Below are 24,572 nucleotides of genomic sequence, written 5' to 3' on the forward strand. Positions count from 1 at the left end.
TTGGTCCACTTCCGTAGGTCAGCCTGAAGGGAGTCTGTCCCATAGCCGTTTTATAAGTTGTGCGGTAGCCCATAAAGCTGCCATGAGCTTGTTATCCCAGTCGTTGCGCGAAGCAAAGACTATATTGGTCAGGATGTTTATTAGAATTTTATTCGTAGACTCAGTCTGGCCATTAGCTTGAGGATAGTACGGTGAGGATTCCCGATGGATGATTAGAAAGGTGGATAGGAGATGAGCGATCACTTCATTGATGAAGTGTGTACCTTGGTCACTAATGAGTTCGATAGGGCAGCCGAATCGTGAGATCACTTACTCCCAAAGGAACTTGCTAGTGGTCCTTGCATCATTCTTTCTTGTAGCTTGTGCTTCCACCCACTTCGTGAGATAGTCTATGGCAACAATGATGCATTTTGCTTGTGAGTATTGTGCTGTGGGACTAATTGGCCCAATGAAGTCGATTTTCCATTTCTCGAATGGTTGCTTCAGACTTAACTCCATTTTGTCCTTGTGAACTGGTACCTTGGTCCTTTGGCACACATCAGAGTGCTTTACGAATCGTGCTGCGTCTCGGAAAAGAGTAGGCCACCATAGCTGAAATTGCAGTATCTTGCGGGCTGTTGTGTCTTTGCCGAAATGCCCTCCTACTATTCCGCCATATGCTTCTGCAAGTGCGTCGTGCATTTCATGCTCGCACACACATTTGCGCAACAATCCGTCTTGCCCTAGCTTATAGAGTTGGCCTGCTATCAATTGATAAGGTTGGACTTTGAGAATGAGTCACCTAAGTCGCGGGCTTTCTCTATTGGTTGTTCAGGAAGTCCATGCTCAAGCACTTGGACTATGTCATTTGCCCAGCAAGGCGTTAAACTAGCTCTAAAAAAATCTCTTTCGTTGGATAGATTGAATAGATGTGCATTAGGTAGTTCGTCTGCAATGCCTTGCCCAACGGCTTCTCCTGTGGGGATGCAAGACATGTGGTCGGCCATATAATGCTGCTTTTCTTTACGTACGACCACGGAGAAGTCGAATTCTAAAAGTAGAAGTAACCATCGAGCTATGCCTCTTGTGGTGCACGGTTTATTAATAAGGTAGAGCAGGGCTTGATGGTCAACAAAGAAGGTAAAGGGCGTAGCCAAAAGATAATACCGAAACTTCTTTATAGCAAATACCATGGCTAACCCCTCTCTCTTTGTTGTCGAATAATTCATTTCCGTATTCGTGAGTTGTCTGCTAGCAAAGCCCACAGGATAGTCTAAGTTGTATTCACCAGGCGTATAGAGGTCTAGCAATCAATGCATAGTTCAACACAAACCGCCGACAATACCGTGTATGGCCTAGGAAGCATTGAACTCTCTTGTAATCAGTTGGTGGCGGGAGATCAACGATAAGCTTGACTTTCGAGAAGTTGGTGGCAATGCCGTTTTTCGACATCACGTGTCCTAGGATGCATCAGTGCTTTACCCAAAACTGGCACTTTACGGGGTTCAACGAGAGATGATATAATCGACACCGTTCAAAGACACCTCTGAGTTTGTCTATGTGCTCCTTTCAAGTGGAGTGAATACACAGATCATTGACGAAAACCTCTAACTTCTTCCTAAGCGTATCCTTGAATATAGCACACATGAGCCTCTGGAAGATAGCTGCACGTTAGTAACCCGAAGGGCATGACTATGTAGGCAAGGACTCCCCACTTAGTGGCAAAGGTGCTACAGTCAGGGTGCACTTGCACCTGGTTGTACCTTGAGAAGCCATCCAGGAAGTTGTAGGCCTCTTTACCAGCTACTCTTTCAACCATATGCTGGGTATATGGCAATGGATAATTATCTCTCTTCGTAGGAGCGTTTACCTTCTTGTAGTTGACATACACTTTGATCTTCCCGTTCTTCTTTAGTCCGATGACTATGGGTGAGACCCAGTCTCTGTGCTTAATCTCGTAGATGAATCCTGCTCTCATTAGCTTATCGATTTTCTCCTTGATAGCATGGGCATGCTTTGGATTCATGGGGTACGGTCGCTACTTGACCAGCATTGCATCGGGTGTCATGGGTATATATTGAGTCACTACACTCAGATCTAGCCCTTTGAGTTCCTCCAAGGACCAAGCAAAGACGTCTATATACTCGTACAAGAGAGCAATGAGAATTGCTTCCTTTGCCTTGGTTAGGTCATCGGCTATAAAGACAGGTCGGGGTGTCTCCTCCTCTCTGGCTAATTTGACTTCCTTGACCCTGGTGGGTCTTTCTATGGATTTGCTTGCTTGCCCCTAGCGTTTGGACCCCAGCAAGATCACTACCCTATCACCTTTCTTGAACTTGGTGAATCTCCTTGGTAGGTCTTGTGGTGTTCTTTGCTCCTCTACCTGCGCATCCTTAGGTTGCTTTCTTCCTCCCTTCTTTAATCTATGGCGCTTGGGGTGGACGGGTAAGCCTCCCTTGGTGCGTCTAGTCTTGGAAGGTCGAGGTATCTCGGGATCACTATCTGAGTTTACTTCCGACTCGGAATCGAACTCTCCATCTTCGCTAGAAGAGGGAGTCTCTCCCGATGGTCGTAGCTTTGATGGTGAATGTGTCTTAAGCAATGGCGTGGCACTTGGTTGGGCTAGGCCTTGCTTGCTCAAAGTCTATTGCATCTACGTGCTCCAACCAAGTGCGATTGCAACCCATGCGCATGACTCCTCTTTCGATTCTTAAGGCATTTTCCTTGCGTTGTCAAATTAGCCAGGTTGGGGTGTCTCCCCCTTCCAAGCTAATTTGACCTCCTTGACTCTGGCGGGTCCTTCTATGGGTTCGCTTGCTTGCCCCTGGCGTTTGGCCCCTAGCAAGATCACTGCCCTATCACCTTTCTTGAACTTGGTGAATCTCCTTGGTAGGTCTTGTGGTGCTCTTTGCTCCTCTGCCTGTGCGTCCTTAGGCTGCTTCCTTCTTCCCTTCTTTAATCTATGGCGCCTGAGGTGGACGGGTAAGTCCCCCTTGGTGCGTCTAGTCTTGGAAGGTCGAGGTATCTCGAGATCACTATCTGAGCTTACTTTCGACTCAATCAAACTCTCCATCTTCGCTAGAAAAGGGAGTCTCTCCTGGTGGTCGTAGCTCCGATAGTGAATTTGTTGTAAGCAATGGCGTGGCACTTGGTTGGGCTAGGCCTGCTTGCTCAAAGTCTATTGCACCTACGTGCTCCAACTAGGTGCGATCGCAACCCATGCACATGACTCCTCTTTTGATTCTAAAGGCATTTTCCTTGCGTGGTTTGGAGTCTGCTCATATTTGCTCTATCACCTGTCCCTTAGTGTCATACTCTTTCGTGTTAATCTCTCCTTCACTCTCGTCACTGAAGGAACAACAGTCCTTATATTCATCGTTAGAGCTATCTTCATCCGATTGCTCATCGTTTCCTAAGTCTTGATATGTTTCGTCCTTCTTATTGGTGACTAAGGCTCAATTGTACATTAAGTGTAAGTCGTGCACTTTGGTCCATCGCCACTTAGGTCCGTTTAAGAGATCTTCGAGTGGTTTAAGGTTTGCTGACGGGTTGCCAGTTAACTTGTTGGTCAGGTATTTCAAGATCTCATGGAGCTCTGGTCTGTTGTTCGGTACTTGGAATGAGATCGGGTTGGTTCCTCTCTACACGCTCCTAGCCATCATGTAGATTGCCATTGAAGGCTTTTCTCGGGTCTTGCCAATTGCTTTAAACAACTTGCTCGTATTTCTTGTTGTCTGAGAATGGTAGGTCGATTGTAGCACGGACATGTATCCAGTCTCGCTCATCCTCAAGGCAAGGGATATACTTAGTCAGTGGTTCGTAAAATTTTTTTTTTTGGCCATCACCCTTCAGCATAGAGGAGATGGCGTCTAGGTCGACCGCCGTAGCCTTCCAGGTGTCCATCTCTACTCTTAGGGCTTCCCTTCGATTGCCTAGGAAGATCAAACCGTTGCTCTAGTCTTCTATGACTCTTGCATTGCGCATCCAGGGTCGGCCTAGCAGGATATCATAGTCCATTCCCTTCATGACTAGAAATCAACCGAGAATTGAACTCTTGCGGTTTTTACTGGCCAATTTTTTAACACGCCGAATGGTTTCACTTTCGTTCCATTAGTCAGAGTGATGTTAAACCTGGCCGTCTCGACTGGTGGGTTACCCTAGGTTTGGAGCACTGTATGACTCAGCACACTGACTCTCGCTCCCGTGTTTATGATTCCTTTTCTTGTTGTGTCGCCTAGAGCTGAGACCCGCAAGACAACAAGCATTTCAGTGCCCTCCCAGAAAGCATTGATGTGTAAGGATTTTGGTATTGAGTGCAACGTCAGACTCAGTATCTGCGTTTCTGCGTCGTGTTCGTTTAAGTCAGTGGCACCTTGCCCCATTGGTCTTTCAACCCATTGTTTCAACTCCTGCACATCGGCCGATGCTGCCCAAGCAGATCTCCTAGGCTTAGCATCATAGGGGTGGTTACTAGTGAGGTGAGGGGATTGCTAGTTGCTTGCCGTGCTCCTGTCTCTATGCGTCTTGGCCAATGGCCTTGGTTGATTCACTGGCCCGTAGCGTTTAGGCTTTGTTTATGCAGCATTGTTTGTGGTGCGGCCACATCTCTCGATTTTGGTTGTGGAGGTGACATCGGCATGCTTATTCTTGAGAGATCATCGATCTCGTCCTTCAATATGGGCTCGGCATCTTTTAGGTGTTCCTAGCCTTCTTTTACCCACTCCGCCTTTTCCATGGCTTCGAGTTGGTGCTTTGGGTTGGGGTACTCCCCGATCCTCGCACTTCCTTTCTCAGCCGTCCTTGGGGCTGATGTTTTAACTTCTACGTCCGTCACTTTCTTTCTTGCAGGTAGCTTTGTGGCACTCTCTGTTTTTAGCGTGACCTTTGCGTCCAGTTTCTTTCTCCTTCTACGGCTCCTTTTTCTGATTGAGGCTGCATCTAAGTTGCTAGGCCCTGGCAATGATATGCCAACCTGCTTTGCTTGTGCGCAGGTTATGACATGTAACATGATAGACATGGCTTTCCCATCGAGTGTCTCGACACCGAACAAGCCTAATGGGGCTGAGGGCTCGTTCGTTGAGTTAGAGGAGGGCTTTCGTTTGTGGCAATCAACAAAGAGGTGCGTGATTCTGCATTCAGCACATCTCTGATCGGCCTTGTCTCGATTTGCTTGTTCTCGTTCAGGGTAGCGTGAAGAGATATGTCCTGGGTGATCGCAAGTCTAGCATGTGATTGATTCTTGGGTCTGCCCTCCTAAGCCTCTACCTCTCCCTCTACCTAACGCCATCACTGGTACTGGTTGGTAGTCCATAAGGATTGCATTGTCCTCTTCGTCGTATGAGATGGAAGGGTGTATGTAATGCTCTTCATCATTTGGCTCTTACACGTAGTGGATTGGAGTGTCACTTGGTGGATGGGTCACGTAGGGTCCAGGTGGTCTAGGTATGTCTGTAAGGTTTATCTCCATCCTAGGAATGGTTGGCTTGCCGTCATTGGGTGCTGGGAGAGCTAATGGGGCTTCCCTTCCGAAGAAGTTTGGTGGCCAATTCGCCAGGTATGGTTGATTATATGGTTGCGAGTACGGGAGTCTCCTCGGTAGTCTACAATGCATGGCATCGTGGCCAAACCTACCACAATTGGCACAAGGTTGGGATCGAGGATCCTGACACTCAGCTGTTGACAGGTGGTTTTCGCCATGATATACGCATTGGACGTGAGGGCGTGTCGGTCATCTCATTATTTTTTGTAATCTAGCTAGCTCCATCCTCATCTCCGCTAGCTCCTAGCTTGAGTCAGTGTCCTTGCCTTTATCCTGAGTACTTGGGCCTGATCTTTCGCTTGTCGTTGAAGCTCTCTCGAGATTTCTAGAGGTAGTCTCTTCTCAATTTGAGCTCTTGGAATTTCTCTCCTTGAGCTGGTCGTCCACTCTAATGGCCTCTTCAAAGACCCTCGTCAGTGCGTCTCGCTGTAAGCTCGAGTTGTCAGCCAAGTCCTTTACAACTCTTCACTTTGTATTCCATTAATGAATACTGTGGACATTGCTCTCTTGGTTGGTCGCTCGCTAGTAGGAATTCTCTTGATGATTCTCACATGGGTCATATAATCTCGGATATCCTCCTTATCCCTATGCTTGACATTCATTAGCCACAATAGCAAGTTGTCGGAGTACCCAAGCTCAGAGAATCTCTTAATGAAGAGACTTTTGAGGTTGTTAAAGTCAATTTGCTCGGCAACGTCCAGGCTTGTGTACCAAGTCCTACCCTTATCTCCTAAGCATAGACCAAAAGATTACGAGTGCAAAGTAAGATCGGTGAGGCCGTTGGCCTCGTAGGCTTGCTCAAACTGCTCTATGAAGCTATCTGGGTCATCGTTAGGCTGGTACTAGTCTAGTTGCTTCACGACTATCGGGATTTTAGACTGGCTCTTGGAGCCCTGAGTAAATCCTAATCCTGCAAGCAATGAGGTGGCCACTGCAGTGGCACTTCGCTCGGCGGAAGCGTCGTCTAACAATCGCTTCATGAGAAGCTCACTCAGCGTAAGATCTCCCTCTAGCGCTCTTTCCCTCTCAGTATCAGGATCCGTCCTATTTCTGCTTGCTAGCGCTAGCACCCGCTGAATTTCACGCACTTCCATATTCTACTGCAAGCTCCTGGCTTGCTATTCTTGATTGTAGGTTGCTAGGCTTCGCAAAGCTTTGTACGCTAGTCTCTTCTCCTCTTCTAGGTTTGCTATGACATTCTCAGATGTCCTGCCGTGGTGGTTTGTCTAGGCCTGTAGGTCGTAATTGGCGACCAGCTGTTGGATTTCGATCGGGAGACCTAGGTCGAGCTCCTCATCCTGTCCGTGGTTAGTGCTTGTCTTTGCCATGTCCGTGGTCTCTCTCTCCACCAAGTTGTCGATGAGATTGATTAGATCGGGTAGATCCACTCCTTCAATGGTGACTGTTCATCCTAAATTCCTTGGTGCGTCTTTTGCTTGGTTCTACGCTTGGGTTTTTGATCACCCAACTATGTCTTTAGATCTCCTCCTATTGGTGGGTTTGTTCTTGGGTTATGTCTGGGTGAGTTCCTTGTTATTAACAAACACTCCTCAACTTAACTCCCTCGGTGGATGTGTGCACGTGCTCTCTTCTGTGCACTGTGCGAAATCAGGCTCTCGGCTTTTTAGTGCATATTAAGTGATGAAATTGATGTGGGGTGAGTATGCAAAACGTAAGATGCAACTCACGCTAACCCCCCTTTTTGTTCGCAGCCTAATATGGCTCTAGGTGCATTCCTTAGCTACCCCTAATAATTGTCTAGGTCTCTACTACTCCCCTCTACTTGGTCAGGGTAATTCTATGGTCTATGAGTTGGTTCTGAGGTTGATTTTGGCTAGTTCTTGTCAGAGGCTGGTAAATTTGCCCTAGTTTTGTTCTGTCGTGTTGGTTGGATTCCCAGAGTCGAACAATCCGCTTTTGGTGGTCTACGACTGTAGTTGGTCTGACTCGGACTATTCGAGTCAATTGGTTTGATTGGGTCGACTCTCTGAGTCAGACGGTTCGAGTCCGATTGGGTATGCCTGATCGGACCAAGGTGGTCCGACTTGTTTGATTGGAAGGTGGTCCGACTGACTGGGCCTGGTTCGACTCGAGTGGTCCGATTCGGACTGTTCGACTGGTCCGGGCGTCCAACTCTGGAACGGTTCGATTGGTCCAAGCGTCCGACTCTGGGAGTTGGACGCGGATTGTTGGTCGGCGAGCGCCACCTTGAATGCCAGCGTCATCGATGTTGGAGATTCCTAGGGTTCATTACCTAACTTGCTGAAAGGTGATAAGGATCGAAGCTTGCACTCGAGAGCTATGGCGGGAGAGCAAGAGCAAGAAAGAGAGAGACAAGAAATGGGAACTCCAACAGTCACAATGTGTGACTGGGCCTTCCTTTATTCAAACTGTCACTAAAAGAATAAAGAATAAAGTGACGGTGACGGGCACCCGCCACCTGCAGTGTGCAGTGGCGGTGACTGTCAATGTAGTAATACACGGGTGGCTAGGCGGAGGTGCCTTTACCCCCAACAACCTTCCACTTAAAGGCGAATCTGCCCTAGTGAGGAGTGAAAAGAAAAAGAAAAAAAAGCAGTACAACATGTACACATGTACAACAGGATGAGGAAAGATGTCATCTCATCCCACGTCCATCAACCTCCTGAGGAAGGCAAAACGCTCTGTAGAGAGGCTTTTCGTGAGCAGATCTGTAGGATTTTGGTTAGTCGAGATCTTGACAAGATCAACAGACTTGTCCTCAACGACCCCACGTATGAAGTGATGCCTCACCTCAATGTGTTTCATCTTCTCATGGAAGACCGGATTCTTGGCTAACTGAATAGCACTCATAGAATCCGAATGCAGTGTAGGGGTAGCATCAATACCAAGGTCAGCAACCAAATAACCCAACCAAATGGCCTCCTTGCAAGCCTCAGTGGCTGCAATATACTCCGCCTCTATAGTAGAAAGGGCCGTGCATTTCTGCACCCTGGACATCCAAGAAACAACACCTCTAGCATAGGTGAATACATAGCCGGAAGTGGACTTCCTACTATCTGTATGTCTTGCATAATCAGAGTCAGTGTACCCCACGACTCCTGTATCGTGGCTACCATAGCATATGCACATATCTGCAGTGCCCTTTAGGTACCTCATGATATCCTTCACGGCATCCCAATGCTTCTGGCCAGGTGTAGCCATATAGCGTGCCACAACACCAACTGCAAAGGCAATATCTGGACGAGTGGCGATCATGACATACATAAGATTGCCCACTGCGGATGCATAGGAAATCTTGGCCATCTGGGCCCTCTGCTTATCTGTTTGCGGACAATCAGCCTGTGATACCTTCACGTAAGAAGGCAATGGACAACCAATAGGCTTTACGTCCTGCATGTGGAAGCGCTCAAGGACTTTATGAATGTACTCCCTCTGTGACAAGTAGAGGAGTCTCTGATGCGTGTTGCGTCTAATGCACATACCAAGTATGTGAGAGGCCTGTCCCAGATCTTTCATCTCAAAGCTCTTCTTGAGTTGAGCCTTAAGAGCATCTAGCTCATCATGAGCTTTCCTTGCTATCAGTATATCATCCACATAGAGTACCAAAATCAATAAAGAATCATCACGGGCTTTCTTCGTGTAAAGACACGGATCCATAGCACTCCTGCTGTAGCCCTGTGACTGCATAAAGGCATCAAACTTATGATACCACTCCCTAGTTTCCTGCTTCAAGCCATAAAGACTTTTCTTCAATTTGCACACTAGGTGCTCCTTGCCAGGTTCTGCAAAGCCCTTAGGCTGCTCCATATAAATCTCAGGCTGCTCCATATAAATCTCATCATACAAGTCCCCATGTAAGAAAGGTGTCTTGACATCCATCAGGCATAAATCCAAGTCAAGCTGAGCAACCAAAGCCAAGACTAAGCGCAGGGTGGTCATCTTAACCATAGGAGAAAAGACCTCATCAAAGTCCACACCATGCTCCTGCTTAAAACCCTTTGCTACCAGTCTAGCCTTGTATGCCGGCTTGGGGTGTCCAGGGGTACTTTTCAGCTTGTACATCCACTTACATGGCAAAGCCTTCTTGCCCTCAGGCAAGGAAACCAAATCCCAAGTCTCATTCTTATGCAAGGAGTCTATCTCAGACTGCACAACCCTCTCCCAGGAGTGACTATTACCCTTGTGCATAGCCTCATCATAAGTGAAATGCTCTCCTGCATCTGTAACCAAGACATAATGCATGAAGGGCTTGAATCTATCAGGTGGACGTCTGTCTCTAGCAAACTGTCTCATGGCAGGCTCTGCTGCCTGCCTAGTTGCCTGTCCAATACCCTGACCATGAGCATTTGCTGCAGTTGTAGACTGTTCAATTGGCTGTGCGGGAGCTCTCGGCTCCTCCTGAAATATGACCCTACGGATCTCAACAACTCTCTCAGGTTGCCGATGCATCTTGTCTTCATGGAAGACTACATCATGACTGCGGATGACTTTCCCCGTCTACGGATCCCAAAGACGGTAACCTATCTCGTCTGCATCCCCATAACAAAGGAAAATGCATTTGACACTCTTAGGATTCAACTTACTTCTCTTGTCCCTGGGCACATGGCAAAATGCCTCATATCTAAAGACATCGGATTTCAGCTTAATGGGATAAGCCCAAACTTTCCGTGAAAAATCATCTATGAACGTAACAAAATACTTGCACCACCCATAGACTGACAGGGCATGGGTTCACAGACATCCGAATGTACCAATGCCAAGGGCTTACTCATGCGTGGCCTACCAGACTTCTTATGCATAGACCTAGTCTGCCTGCCATAAAGACAATGCTCACATGAATCATAACATGCATAATCAAGGGGCGGTAAGTACTGCAAACTAGAAAGCATTTTCATTCTCTTCAAAGATATATCGCCCAAATGGGCATGCCAAAGAGATACATGTGGGATAGAACCCACAGACAAAACATGATCAAGGGAAGAAGCGGATACAATCAAGGGATAGAGGCTGCCAACCTTGGCACCTCTCGCAATCACAAGTCTGCCACGAGTGATCTTTCATGCAGAGTCTCCAAAAGATACATGATAACTTGTGTCATCAAGCTGTCCAGCTGACAGGAGACTGCGTGTAAAAGCAGGTACATGACGTACATCCTGCATAACAAAAGTGTTGCCAGAAGGAAATTGTAGCCTAACATCACCAATGCCCACAATATCAAGAAAGCTGTCATCACCCAAGGGCACAGAACTTGAAACAGTACGGTATGAATGAAACCACTCTCTGCAAGATGTCACATGAAATGACGCACCTGAGTCCAAGAGCCAACACTGTGCATACATAGAGTGTATCTCTGTCATCTGCGAAGCACTAGAAGAAGCTGCAAGGATATAATCATCATCAACATCCTCAGGCTGCATAACATTGATCTCTTCAATTTTAACACTGGACTTTGCAGGCACTATGCTGCAATTAGAAGACTTATCATGCACTTTGTCTTTCCCCTTATCTTTGCGCCTTTCATTGCGCAGTTCATGGCATTGTGGCCTAATATGGCTCTTTTTTCCACAACGGTGACAAGTAACATCTGTATTTTTGCCACGGGATTTGCTACGTGACTTTCCATGAGACTTAGACCGAGATTTCTGAGAATCCCGTCCACGGCTACTGCCACTGCCATGCTTTCCATATCCATCATTCCTGCCTCTAACTGTCATAGTATGCAACACGCGAGAGGCATCCAAATTCTTACGGTTAACCTCTTCCTGCAGAAGAGCACTCTCAACATTAGATAATTTCAAGGTAGCAGCAGAGGCACATAATGGAGTGCGGAATACATCCCATGACTCATTAAGAGTACCAAGCAAGAAAAGAGAAGTGACATCCTCTGCAAAAGTGATGTCCTGCGAAGTCAAGTTCTTGAGTATAGCATGAAACTGGCTCAAGTGAGCAGACATAGTCACATTCTCCTTCATGCGCAGATCCATAAGCTGCTTCAGCCAATACATCTGACTCGGTGGACTTTTCTTATCATAGAGATTCTTGATTTTATCCCACAACTGCCATGCACTTTGTTCTTCCTCAAATACATTGTAATGAACCTGTTCTGTGAGAGATAATACAATAGTGGACTTGCATAACTCATCAAGCTCAAGCCATTCCTCATTTGGCATAGTTGCAGTCAGATGCCCGCTCAACCTCAATGGTTTGATCTACGATTTCTGCACCAACACCTGCCAAATTTGGCTCTTCCAATAAGAGTAATTCGTACCATCAAGCTTAGTGATGTTGAAAATAGCATGATCAGTGGACGAACTTGCCATAATGCAGGCTGGAAGACTGTAGACAGTTCAAAACTACTTGTGGCAAGTATGCATCTCCTCTTGCTGATACAACTCTCCAAACTTGGGCTGCCCCAAAAATGAGAAAGAAAGAGCTCCAAATAGCCAAGATCAAGTTTCTATATGGGTAACCAGCTGCTCATTAATCAAATCTCATTTTTGATTAATGGATAATTAATGACTTGACCATTAATCATAAGTGAGTTGCTCATTGAACCAAACTTAAGCTCGAGGCTTGCTTTGTAACTTAAGTTCCCTAAGTGAGCTACTTATTGGGCAAAACTTTCAGTGTAACTCACTTCTAAGCTGCAAACTTTTAATTTAATAAAAGTTTCACATTGCATCTTGTCCCTTTTGTCTTGTCCTTGTACCATGTAGCCTATACACTTGTCCATTGCATGCTCCGATGTCAATTCATTCACTGCTAATGCAATGCTCACTGTGTCAATAGTTAGTGCTACTAAAATTAGAGTTCATTTTAATTAAATCATTAAGCCCAATTGACATTTTCGTGGTAGTAGGGGTTTGGGTTGGTATCTTGTTGGTTCAAAGCTCAGGTATGAGCCTCTTGAACATTAAAATGCAATGAATCAATCTCGTCTGCTAGTGGTTTGGCAAACAAGTCAAGATGCATCTCCCAATCTGCCACTTCGCCCCATTATTGAAGCATTAATTCTAGATTTGGAGTAGAGTCTAGACCAGACTAACTAACTGTAGCCTTTTTATCTTATATTCAGAAGGGTTCTACCAGACCATGATGAGTTTGTTTGATACCTATGATCCCTGTAACGATTTTAAGCCATATCATGTTATAACCACATTTTGATTCTAGAGTGCACTGAGATGATTGGAACTGATGGTATGGGGCAGCCGTCCTTGAGGTAGGAGTTTGGCTCAACATGCTGCTGGTCCGAAGATCAGGTCTGAGCCTCTCGATCATTTAAATGCAATGAATTAAACTCATCTGCCAGTAGTTTCTTCAACAAGTCAAGATGCATCTCTCAAGGTTTTGAAAGTTTTCTTTGGAAAACTGTTTCAAAGCCTCAAAAAAACTGTCTTTACATGGTTTCAAAAAGAACACATCTTACATCCATTAGCTGTCACTTATGCATTTACCAGTAGCAGTTTGATAGATGATTCACAGTCTCTCTACAAAAGTGTCCCTACTGTATTATGTGTGCGTTCATTCTGTGCACGGATAGGTATTTTCCAACTTAACTGATAAGAAGTCTAAATAGTTTGTGTGCATGAAAGACTGGCTAATATGTAAATAGTTGGATTGCAATTTGAAAGATACAGTGTGTAAGAAGAGCATGCTGAAACATGATTGGAAAAGTGATAAATTGGAGGTAAGGTTAAATTGTTACTGCTTGGGTTGGGCTATTGATTCCAAGTAGAACTTTGTCACTTATTTTGTGCACATCTAGTCTTTGTGAAACATGATTGGAAAAGTAAAGAAGTGGAGGTAAAGTTGGATTGTTACTGCTCGGTTTGTGCTATTGATTCTAACGTTGCCACTTATTTTGTGCACATCTAGTCTTTGTGCAGCTCTCCCTTTTTGGGTGTGTGTCATGCATGTATGTATACATATGGTTATTGATGCATATTATATGATTTTTATTATTCAGGAGGAGGGTGGGAGCAGCCTTGCACCTTCTCTTCAAGAACAAATTGATGAAACATTACAGCAGATAAATCCACGATGTATGTTAGAGCTTCTTGGTCTCCCATTGGACAAGGAATATGAAGGAAAACGTGAGGAAGGCTTACTGGGTATTAGAAGCATTTTATGGGCTGTGGGTGAAGGGGGGGCCTTTGCTCCTGTTCCTGGTTTCACAAGGGAAGAGTTCATGAAAGAAGCCTTTGCTCGAATGACAGCAGCTGAACAAGTGACCCTGTTCACTTCGACTCCCAGTAACATCCCAGCAGAGAGTTCTGAAGTATATTCAGTGTCTCTTGCACATGTTGCAGAGGGTTTCGTTGCAAAGAAGCCTCGTCTGATTCAGGAGGCAGACACATTATTTCTCCAGCTTCAACAAACAAATTCACCATCTTACAAATTTTCAGGTGAATTGCCATTGGCAGACCAGCAGCTTGACTTTGCTTTTGAAAGAGGAATGTGTGCTTTGTTGTTGGGGGAGCTGGACGATTGCCGTGCATGGTTGGGTTTAGATGATACAAATTCTCCTTATAGGGATGCGTCAATAACAGATTTTGTTTTAGCGCACTCCTTTGGAAGTGAAGAAGGTGACTACCTACCGGGCCTTTGTAAACTATTGGAAAGTTGGCTAAGTGAAGTGGTCTTTCCAAGCTTCCGTGAAACAGAGGGGTTGAAAGTAAAGCTTAGAGACTATTATGATGATCCTGGAGTTCTAAGCTACCTGGAGAAGTTGAAGAAAGGTGAATCACCTTTGGCAGCAGCCGCTGCCATTGTACAACTTGGAGCTGGAGCAGGGGCTGCCCTTGATAGTGTAAAGGCTTCGGCCTTGGAGACTCTACAGAAGGTCTTTCTGTTGAAGAAAGCAAGGGGAAGCTCTGAAATGGAGGGTATGGCCTCTGATGAAGCATCTGAGTCTCCAATGGGCTATACACGCATACAGCAGCACAGGGAAAGTCTTTATCATGGTCTTCAGCTGGGTGCATCTGACAATGAAAATGCTGTTAGAATAACTGATGGGTCTCTGGATTTTGAAGTGCCAAAAAAAAGTGAAACAGCTAGGAATCGTGGTGCTTCTCCTCTTCAAATTGCTTGTGCTGGTGTTCTGATTGGTGCCTTAGTCTTTGGCGGTTGGAGGTTTATTGATACACGTTCTGGCCTCGTGAGATCAAATGGTGGAAATACATCTGTAAAGGCTGAAAAGTCTGCAGGTAATCAAAGTGCTCCTGATTCAACAAAACCCAGTTGCTGAACTTTGAATTTACACTTCAATAATGTGTCGCCCCTCATGTTATTCAGTCTGAATTGGGAAGGACCATTGGCCTTTTTCCTAGGAGGTACTAAGCAAAAATAGGTTAACCACCACAGGAAAAAACTTTCACTCTTATTTATCGAAGCTTAGGACTTACCTGACGAAGTGTTCTTACAATTTTTAGGTTTCCATTTTAAGGTTTTGAGGCATCCCTTTCACAAATCAGTATTAGATCAGAACTAATTGACATATACAAGTGGTAGCTCGTGCTCATTCTGATCTCATAATTTAGATCTAAAACAGAGAGACAAGAGGCAATAAGTAGATAAATTTATGCTCACTTGTTCATATGTTTCTTTTGTTGAGACATGCAGTTTATTTGAAGTTTCCCATTTGTGGAGAAGGACTAAATGCTTTCTAACCAGCTAAACCTCAGCCATGCCAGTCTGGTGGTGCTGCTGTACTGTGTTCTTGAATGCTAGATTAGCTTGAGGGTGACATATACAATGAAGTGTGTTTTTCTTTCTGGAGTATCTGTCTCCTTTGAGAGTGCGACATATTTTCCTAACAGGTAGAGGCCAGTGGGGGGACTGATTCCCTTCTAGGACTTGCTTGCATCTTCACTCTAAATCTGCCAGGTAATAATGGTAGCAAGAATCCTCCAGTTCTCGATCTTGCTCAGCTCCATTGGGTTGTAAGATCTGCTTACCAAGATGAGGCTGAGAGCTGGCCTGCTTGTTCTTGACTCCAGAAAAGTTATGCAGGAACTTCCAAATCGTGTATAATTTCGAAAGGTGATAAGGTGACGTTCAATTTGATTGGAGGATATTATGAGAAAACTGCCCAATCTTGTGTCAAAATGGCCTTGAATTTGGGCAACTTTCAGCATTAATTGGGCCCTGTTTGCACCTTCACACCTGATCTGTAGCTTAGCCCTAAGGATGTTTGGTTTCTCCTGTCAAAAGAAGTATGTTTTGAGTTGTAGGCATAGCTTTTTACAGTGGCTTAAGGCCTTATATTCATTTGCACAACATTCAAGAGAGTCAGCTGTTTGAGAACAACTATTTGCTAAAAGCTGGTTTGTATTTGTAGGATCTGTATCAACTGACAAAGCTATCACACTACCAAAAATGGATGCACGGCTTGCAGAACGCCTTGTCAACGACTGGCAGGCTGCAAAGGCTAAAGCCCTTGGTCCAAACCATGAAATTGAGAAGCTTGCTGAGGTACACAACCTCAAACTCTGAAATCTTCGTAGATGTAAAATTGAAAATTGTAAATCTGATTCCTTCTTAGGTCTTGATTGGCTGTTTTTTCTTTTCCAAAGGTGTTGGATGGACAGATGTTGAAAAGCTGGAGTGAACGTGCAAGGGATGTGTCTAAGAATCGATGGTACTGGGAATATGTGTTAAACAATTTGAGTATAGACAGTGTCATTATAAGCACAGATGGCAAAAGGGCCATAGTAGAAGCAACACTGCAGGAAGGTGCTAGGTTATATGATGAGGAAAGGCTGGAAGTTATGGACTCCTATGAGAGCACATACACTACTAGGTACGAGCTCACTGTGGTTGATGGCCATTGGAAAATATTATCTGGAGCAGTCCTGAGATCTTAACTTAGGTCAGCTGGAGAGCATATTGAACTGCTATGGTAAAGCATTGAAGTTTCAGACTATAGTCTATTTGTCTTTGACATGACTTGATCGTCTTGCACCCACAGTTGAGTATGGGAGGGAGATTGACAAGCTGGAGGCTAAATAAATTTTCTTAGTCTGGAGGTGCATCCTCAAATGTTAAGCTTGTTTATTTCCTGGTGGTTGTCAATGGGAGTATCCAAGGATTCAGACTATCATGGCAGAAATTCCTCAAGAGATTCACTTTGGCAGATTCTATCATAGATATGATGGATCTTGCAGGATGGTTGGAAAGCCAGGAGCTAGTGTGCATGGATGGGGATTTCTTTATTTGTTCATGACAATATATACCATGATCCTACCATGGATCAGCTTGTACCTATAATTGTGGTCTCATAGGTCATTTTTGTACTCTCTTGGACATAAATGACTCTCTCTCTCTCTCTCTCTCTCTGTTGAGGCTTGGCTCTAAGGTGAATCATGTTAAATTTATTACTGCGAAGACGTTACAATCTGCTGGTTCTTAAGCGTTGCCTGAATCACAGTGTATGGCTTGACAGTCTTATGGGGAATCATTAATTTCTCAAGGGCTAGGATGGGACCAAAGACGTACTCATTTTCAAAGCCAAAATAAAGATAACTACTAAGCTCATTCTATTCTTCATATGTCCTATCATGCCCAGATGCCCAATTATGAAGTTGTGAGATGTGCACGCGCGTTTGGAGCACTCCCATGTTGCTTGGAATGGTTTGTGTAGTTGCTTCTCTTGTTTTCAAGATTGAAACCTCATAACAAGGCAATCAAACGGTGCAAGGTATCTTCTAAAAGATATATATTTTTTGTGCTTTTTTTGTGGGGAGAGAGTGTGTGCATGGCATGTGTCCTCGGCGATGCGCCTGAAAGGCTTACAAGGCAAGAGGCACATAAAGATTTTAGTTAGAATCCATTTCAAGGTGCAATTGGCACAACAGCAGCTATAAAAGCCACTAAATGCATCATGACCCTAAAGTAACTCAACACTAAGGTTTTTTGAAATCCCTTATAATGACTTTGTTGACTCAACAGATTGCCTGTTTGCCCTTTGTTCAAGCCACCTTCATCTTGGCAATTGCACATGGCCATGCTTTGAGTTGTGTTGGCATAAGCTCATATACGATCTACGCTTTGGTTCCCTTCAAATATTTTGATTGCTTTAATGCTTTAGTTTTATCTCGCATGTCTTCGAACACCAAAGTTGATTTTGTAACTTGCATGGTGATTCTCCATGTACCAAGCAATCTCTTCTTTCAATATTGGCCTTGGTTTGGTCTCTAGCTTGTATGACTTTGAACATGGTTGGTAATATGCATCATCTAGCTTGTATCACATAGTATTAATCTTTGTCTAATTGTTCTTGAATTGACTATATGCACATTGATGTCCAAATCCATGGTTTGGATCCTTTTGGTAGTAAGTGCTTAGCACTACATTTTCCTTGGCAATATGAAGGGGAAGAACTAGAAGATATTCTAGTATACATACATTTGTGTCCATACAAGGGATGTGGTTGCAGTAAGGAATTGATCGTGGTGTTGGCTTTGATATGGACATTTTGTGTGTGACTTGGATACCAATAATATAGACTCGTAGAGATTGAAGGTTTAGTATTAAGCGAATTGCAAAACTTGAAAAAAATATAAGAATTTTTTTCAAAGGATGTTTTAAAATTGATCACAATGAGCTCATTTTAGTTATATTATTTCAAAATGCCATTCATAGCCATAGAAATTTTTTATAAATTGTTATTTGGAAGGTTTGGATTGTTTCTCAGAAACGTTTTTTAGGAAATTTTAATGTGATATGGTAAGCGTACGTGTGATCGATTAAGAGCTTTGGCTAGCGATTAATCTTATGTGTGTTGGGGGTAAAGGCGCCTCCGCCTAGCCGCCCGTGTATTACTGCACTGACAGTCACTGCCAATGTATACTGCAGGTGGCGGGCGTCCGCCACTGTCATTTTATTCTTTATTCTTTTAGTGACAGTTTGAATAAAGGAAGGCCGGGTCACACATTGTGACTGTTGGAGTTTCCATTTCTTGTCTCTCTCTTTCTTGCTCTTGCTCTCTCGCCATAGCTCTCGAGTGCAAGTTTTGTTTCTTCTCACTCGGTATTAGAGCACGGCTTTCCAACTTTTGAGCTTGGCTTGTGGCATTTTCAGCTTTCCATTGACTCCCCACTCGCATTGGGTCTCCTTCTCGGCAGTCATAGATCATTCTCTTGAGCTCACGTCACTCCCCAACTTTTCGAGTTTCTTCGCGGCCTATTGAGGCACCACTAGGGCATTGACATTGAGGTATTGCTTCATTATTTCAAAGATTTATCTCAGTCCACAAGTCTAGGTAAACAAGGTTTTTTACAGGTATGGGCAGCCATAGCTCACACCTCTTGGAGTTTCCTTCACCTGGATCTTGCTTCCAGCCTATCAAGGCTTGTTGAGGCTTGGTGTAGGCCTTCTTTGGCCCTCATTTGTGCCCCCTTTAGGCCCCATTGTTAACACGTGGAATAGCAGACTTCCCCAGCCAGCTCACGTTTTTCTTGCGCCTGTTTTAAAATCTGGTCCAAAAATCACTCTTTTTATTATATCTCGGGCATTCGAAACCTGATTCAGGCAAGGTAAGAGTCTAAGTTGGGGTTTTGGCACGCTCCGGACGTGATGGTTATGTCGGATTTGCCAAATTTTGATGACAGAATGTTCTGCAACAAATTTCAGGTCTGAGACATCATGTATTTGTATGTCTATGGTTTATGTGATGCTTCTACTGATGTCGATCGATTGGGGGATTGAAGCTATATGTAATGCTATGATTTTGGTCTGATTGTAGGGTTGAAAATACTCAGTTTATAATAGTAAATACATGTTGACTACTCTTGGGTTGAAGCTATCTTTCATGCTTTGACATATGCCTATTGGTTCCGGATGTATGTCTTGGGTTATGCTATGATGTATTGATCATCGACGGATGACTTCGAGCTTGTCATTGGATCCAGATGCTTTTGGAAGCTTGAGCTTATTTCAGTTTGTACTTATTGACATTGGTTATGCTTGACAGTTGTCAGTACTTTGATAGTTACATGCTCTTTGGATACATGTTTACCCGATGCCTACGCCTTGATGCATGTGTCTTGGCACAGTGTACCATGTACTTGGTGAGCTTTAGTACTCTCTGAAGACTTGGCTTGGATTATCATTTGCTATTCCGGAATTTTGTATTGGATGTCACTTTGGTTGTCAGAGATATTTATTGGGATGTATGTCTTGCTCATGGATGTTATCTACAGTTGCTTTGTTGTCATCATGCTCTTGGGATGCTATTGAGGCATTGTCTTGGTTATTTGTCTTTGGTACTTTGACTTGGTTTGATTGAGCTGTTGAGCTTGTTTATCCGTCTCTTGTGCCAGTGGGAGCATCTTGTATACTTGACCGACATTGAGCATGAGATTTATGCTATTTTGAGCATTTTACAGATACTTGAGACTTTGAGATCTCTTACACTTAAATGTTGCATGGTTCATGCACTGATATCTTGGAGTTGCTTTTGACCTGAGCTTGGGCTTTGCACTCTTGTGAGCATACACCTACTGATATCAGGTCTTGCCAGTGTTATATATACTTTGCCCTATTGTCCAGGGGGTATGCCTACACATTGAGGGATGCTTTGATGACATGTTTGGGTGTTTGCTCAGGGTTTTGATGACTGTTTGGTGCTGATTTATGTCTGTTTATGATTGGTCATGTCTTGGCTGTCATTTCTTGACTTGGTGCAGTGATTTGGTCAGCAATTGCCTCTCACAGTACCCTGCTGTCATTTATTACAGCAAGCATATAACTCTGGACCGACATGGATTTTTCATGATGAAATATTCTGAAATGATGTACTTTCACTAGTACTTGGTGGACAATAGCTTTTGATTACACTTTTCTCGTCATTTTTTCTCGATTTTGGTGATTTTTTGGTCATTTTTTGCAGTAAACATCAAGCAGTTTTGAACTGTCTATAGTCTTCCAACCTGCATTATGGTGAGTTTGTCCACTGATCATGCTATTTTCAACATCATTAAGCTTGATGGTACGAATTACTCTTATTGGAAGAGCTAGATTTGGCAGGTATTGGTGCAGAAATCACAGATCAAACCAGAGGTTCAGCGGGTAGCCACCTGCAACTATGCTAGATGAGGAATGGTTTGAGCTTGATGAGTTATGCAAGTCCACTATTGTATTATCTCTCACAGAACAGGTTCATTACAATGTATTTAAGGAAGAACAGAGTGTATGGCAGTTAGGAGATAAAATCAAGAATCTCTATGATAAGAACAGTCCAGCGAGTCAGATGTATTGACTGAGGCAGCTTATGGATTTGCGCATGAAGGAGAATGTGACCATGTCTACTCACTTGAGCTAGTTCCATGCTATACTCAAGAACTTGACTTCGCAAGATATCACTTTTGCAAAGGATGTCACTCCTCTTTTTTTGCTTGGTACTCTTAATGAGTCATGGGATGTATTTCGCACTACATTATGTGCCTCTGCTGCGACCTTGAAATTATCTGATGTTGAGAGTGCTCTTCTGCAAGAAGAGGTTGACCGTAAGAATTTGGATGTCTCTCGTATGTCGCATGCTATGACAGTTAGAGGTAGGAATGATGGATATGGAAAGCATGGCAATGGCAGTGGTCGTGGATGGGATTCTCAGAAATCTCGGTCTAAGTCTCGTGGGAAGTCATGTAGCAAATCTCATGGCAGGAATACAGATGTTACTTATCACCATTGTGCGAAAAAGGGCCATATTAGACCACAGTGCCATGGACTGCGCAATGAAAGGTGCAAAGATAAGGGAAAAGACAAAGTGCAGGATAAGTCTTCTGATCGCAGCATAGTGTCTGCAAAGTTCAATGTTAAAATTGAAGAGATCAATGTTATGCAGCTTGAGCATGTTGATGATGATGATTATATCCTTGCAGCTTTTTCTAGTGCTTTGTAGATGACAAAGATACACTCTATGTATGCACAGTGTTGGCTCTTGGACTCAGGTGCGTCCTTTCATGTGACGCCTTGTCGAGAGTGATTTCATTCATACCGTACTGTTTCGGGTTCCGTGCGCTTGGGGTGATGACAGCTCTCTTGATATTGTGGGCATTGGTGATGTTAGGCTGCAGTTTCCTTCTGGCAGCAGTTTTGTTATGCAGGATGTACATTATGTACCTGCTTTGACACGGAGTCTCCTGTCAGCTGGACAGCTTGATGACGTATGTTATCATGTATCTTTTGGAGACTTTGCATAGAAGATAACTCGTGGCAGACTTGTGATTGGGAGAGGTGCCAAGGCTGGCAGCCTCTATCCCTTGATTGTATCCGCTTCTTCCCTTGATCATGTTTTGTTTGTGGGTTCTATCCCACATGGATCTCTTTGGTATGCCCGTTTGGGCCATATGTCTTTAAAGGGAATGAAAATGCTTTCTGGTTTACAGTACTTATCGCTCCCTGTTTATGCATGTTTTGATTCATGTGAGCATTGTCTTTATGGCAGGCAGACTAGGTCTACGCATAAGAAGTCTGGTAGGCCACACATGAGTGAGCCCTTGGCATTGGTACATTCGGATGTCTATGGACCCATGCCTTGTCAGTCTATGGGTGGTGCAAAGTATTTTGTTACATTCATAGATAATTTTTCACGGAAAGTTTGGGCTTATCCCATTAAGCTGAAATCCGATGTCTTGGCCATATTTTCAGAGTGGCTTGCATTGGTTGAGAATCAGTCTGGATATCGGCTAAAATGCCTAAGGACAGATAATGGGGTTGAGTATGTCTCACGTGCTTTTGAGCAGTTATGTGATGAGAGGGGTATTAAGCGTCAGTTGACCGCTCCCTACGCCCCCCCCCCCCTCCCCCCCCAAAATGGTTTGGTTGAGCAGATGAATAGAACCATCCAAGAGCGTGTACGTAGTATGCTTAGCCATGCAGGCCTACCAAAGAGCTTTTGAGCTGAGGTAGTTAGTACAGCTGTGCATATCATAAACAGATCACCTTCTAGTGGTTTGGATTTTGACGTTGTCGAGGAGGTATGGACTGAAAAATCTCCCTCTTATGCGCATCTCCGTGTCTTTGGATGTGAGACATTTTGCCATGTTCCCAGGGACAATAGAAGTAAGCTCGATCCTAAGAGTGTCAAATGCATTTTCCTTGGTTATGGGGATGCAGGTGAGATGGGTTATCGTCTCTGGGATCCGCAGGTGCGGAAAGTCATACGTAGTCATGATGTAGTCTTCGATGACGACAAGATGTATAGGTAGCCTGAGAGTTGTTGAGATCCGCAGGGTCATATTTCAGGAGGAAACGAGAGCTCCCGCACAGCGAGTTGGACAGCCTACAGCTGCAATAGATGCTCATGGTTAGAGTGTTGGACAAGCAGTTGGGCAGGCAGCAGACCCTGCCGTGAGACGGTCTGCTAGAGACATACGTCCACCTGAGCTGACAGATTGTAGCCCTCGATGCATTATGTCTTGGTTATAGATACAGGAGAGTCTTTCACTTATGATGAGGCTATGTGGAGGGATGACAGTCACTCCTGGGAGAGGGCTATGCAGTCTGAGATAGACTCCTTGCATAAGAATGAGACTTGGGATTTGGTTTCCTTGCCTAAGGGCAAGAAGGCTTTGCCATGCAAGTGGATGTACAAGCTGAAAAGTACCCCTGGACACCCCAAGTCGGCATACAAGGCTAGATTGGTAGCAAAGGGTTTTAAGCAGGATCATGGTGTGGACTTTGATGAGGTCTTTTCTCACCCTGTGCTTAGTCTTGGCTTTCGTTGCTCAGCTTGACTTGGATTTATACCAGATGGATATCAAGACGGATTTCTTACATGGGGACTTGCATGATGAGATTTATATGGAGCAGCCTAAGGGCTTTGCAGAACTTGGCAGGGAGTACCTAGTGTGCAAATTGAAGAAAAGCCTTTATGGCTTGAAGCATGCACCTAGGGAGTGGTATCATAAGTTTGATGCCTTTATGCAGTCACAGGGCTACAACAAGAGTGCTATGGATCCGTGTCTTTACACAAAGAAAGCCCGTGATGGTTCTTTATTGATTTTGGTACTAGTACTATGTGGATGATATGCTGATAGCAGGGAAAGCTCATGATGAGCTAGATGCTCTTAAGGCTCAGCTCAAGAAGAGCTTTGAGATGAAAGATCTAGAACATGCCTCTCATATACTTGGTAGGCGCATTAGACGCTACAGGAATCAGGGACTCCTCTACTTGTCACAAAGAAAGTACATTCATAAAGTCCTTGAGCGCTTCCGCATGCAGGACGTAAAGCCCAATGGTTGTCCATTGCCTTTTTATGTGAAGGTAACACATGATGATTGTTCGCAGACAGATGAGTAGAGGGCCGAGATGGCCAAGATTCCCTATGTATCTGCAGTCGACAGTCTTATGTATGCCATGATCGCCACTCATCCAGATATTGCCTTTACAGTTGGTGTTGTGGTACGCTATATGGCTATACCTGGCAAGAATCATTAGGATGCCGTGAAGCGTATCATGAGGTACTTGAAGGGCACTGTAGGTATGTGCATATGCTATGGCAGCCAGGATACAGGAGTCGTGGGCTACACTGACTCTCATTATGCAGGACATGCAGATAGTAGGAAGTCCACTTCCGGCTATGAATTCACCTATGCTGGAGGTGCTCTTTCTTGGATGTCCAAGGTGCAAAAATGCATGGCCCTTTCTACTACAAAGGCCGAGTATCTTGCAGCCAGTGAGGCTTGCAAGGAGGCCATTTGGTTGGGTCGTTTGGTTGCTGACCTTGGTATTGATGCTACCCCTACACTACATTCGGATGGTTGCTGACCTTGGTATTAATGCTACCCCTACACTACATTTGGATTCTATGAGTGCGATTCAGTTAGCCAAGAATCCGATCTTCCATGCGAAGACGAAACACATTGAGATGAGGTATCACTTCATACATGGGCTCGTTGAGGACAAGTCTGTTGATCTTGTCAAGATCTCGACTAACCAGAATCCTGTAGATTTGCTCAGGAAAATCCTCTTTACAGAGCGCTTTGCTTTCCTCAGGAGGTTGGAAGGTGTGGGATGAGATGACGTCTTTCCTCATCCTGTTGTATTTGTGTACATGTTGTTTTATCT

The 24,572-nt window shown here is 44.4% G+C and overlaps 1 protein-coding gene across 1 annotated transcript in view; it reads left to right on the forward strand.

Moving 5' to 3' along the window:
* ARC6 (Chaperone DnaJ-domain superfamily protein) overlaps window positions 1–16,897 on the forward strand; it is an 80,131-nt gene extending 63,234 nt beyond the window's left edge. The window contains exons 4-6 of the mRNA XM_087664290.1: window positions 13,467–14,706; window positions 15,840–15,973; window positions 16,075–16,897. Coding sequence (XP_087520416.1) covers window positions 13,467–14,706; window positions 15,840–15,973; window positions 16,075–16,365 — 1,665 coding nt within the window. The 3' untranslated portion in view covers window positions 16,366–16,897. The remainder of the gene's footprint in view (window positions 1–13,466; window positions 14,707–15,839; window positions 15,974–16,074) is intronic.
* Window positions 16,898–24,572: the final 7,675 nt, after the last annotated feature.

The sequence above is a fragment of the Lygodium microphyllum genome, chromosome 23 (assembly GCF_053477565.2).
Source record: "Lygodium microphyllum isolate KBCC chromosome 23, Lygodium_microphyllum_v1.1.10, whole genome shotgun sequence".
NCBI classification, from domain to species: domain Eukaryota; kingdom Viridiplantae; phylum Streptophyta; class Polypodiopsida; order Schizaeales; family Lygodiaceae; genus Lygodium; species Lygodium microphyllum.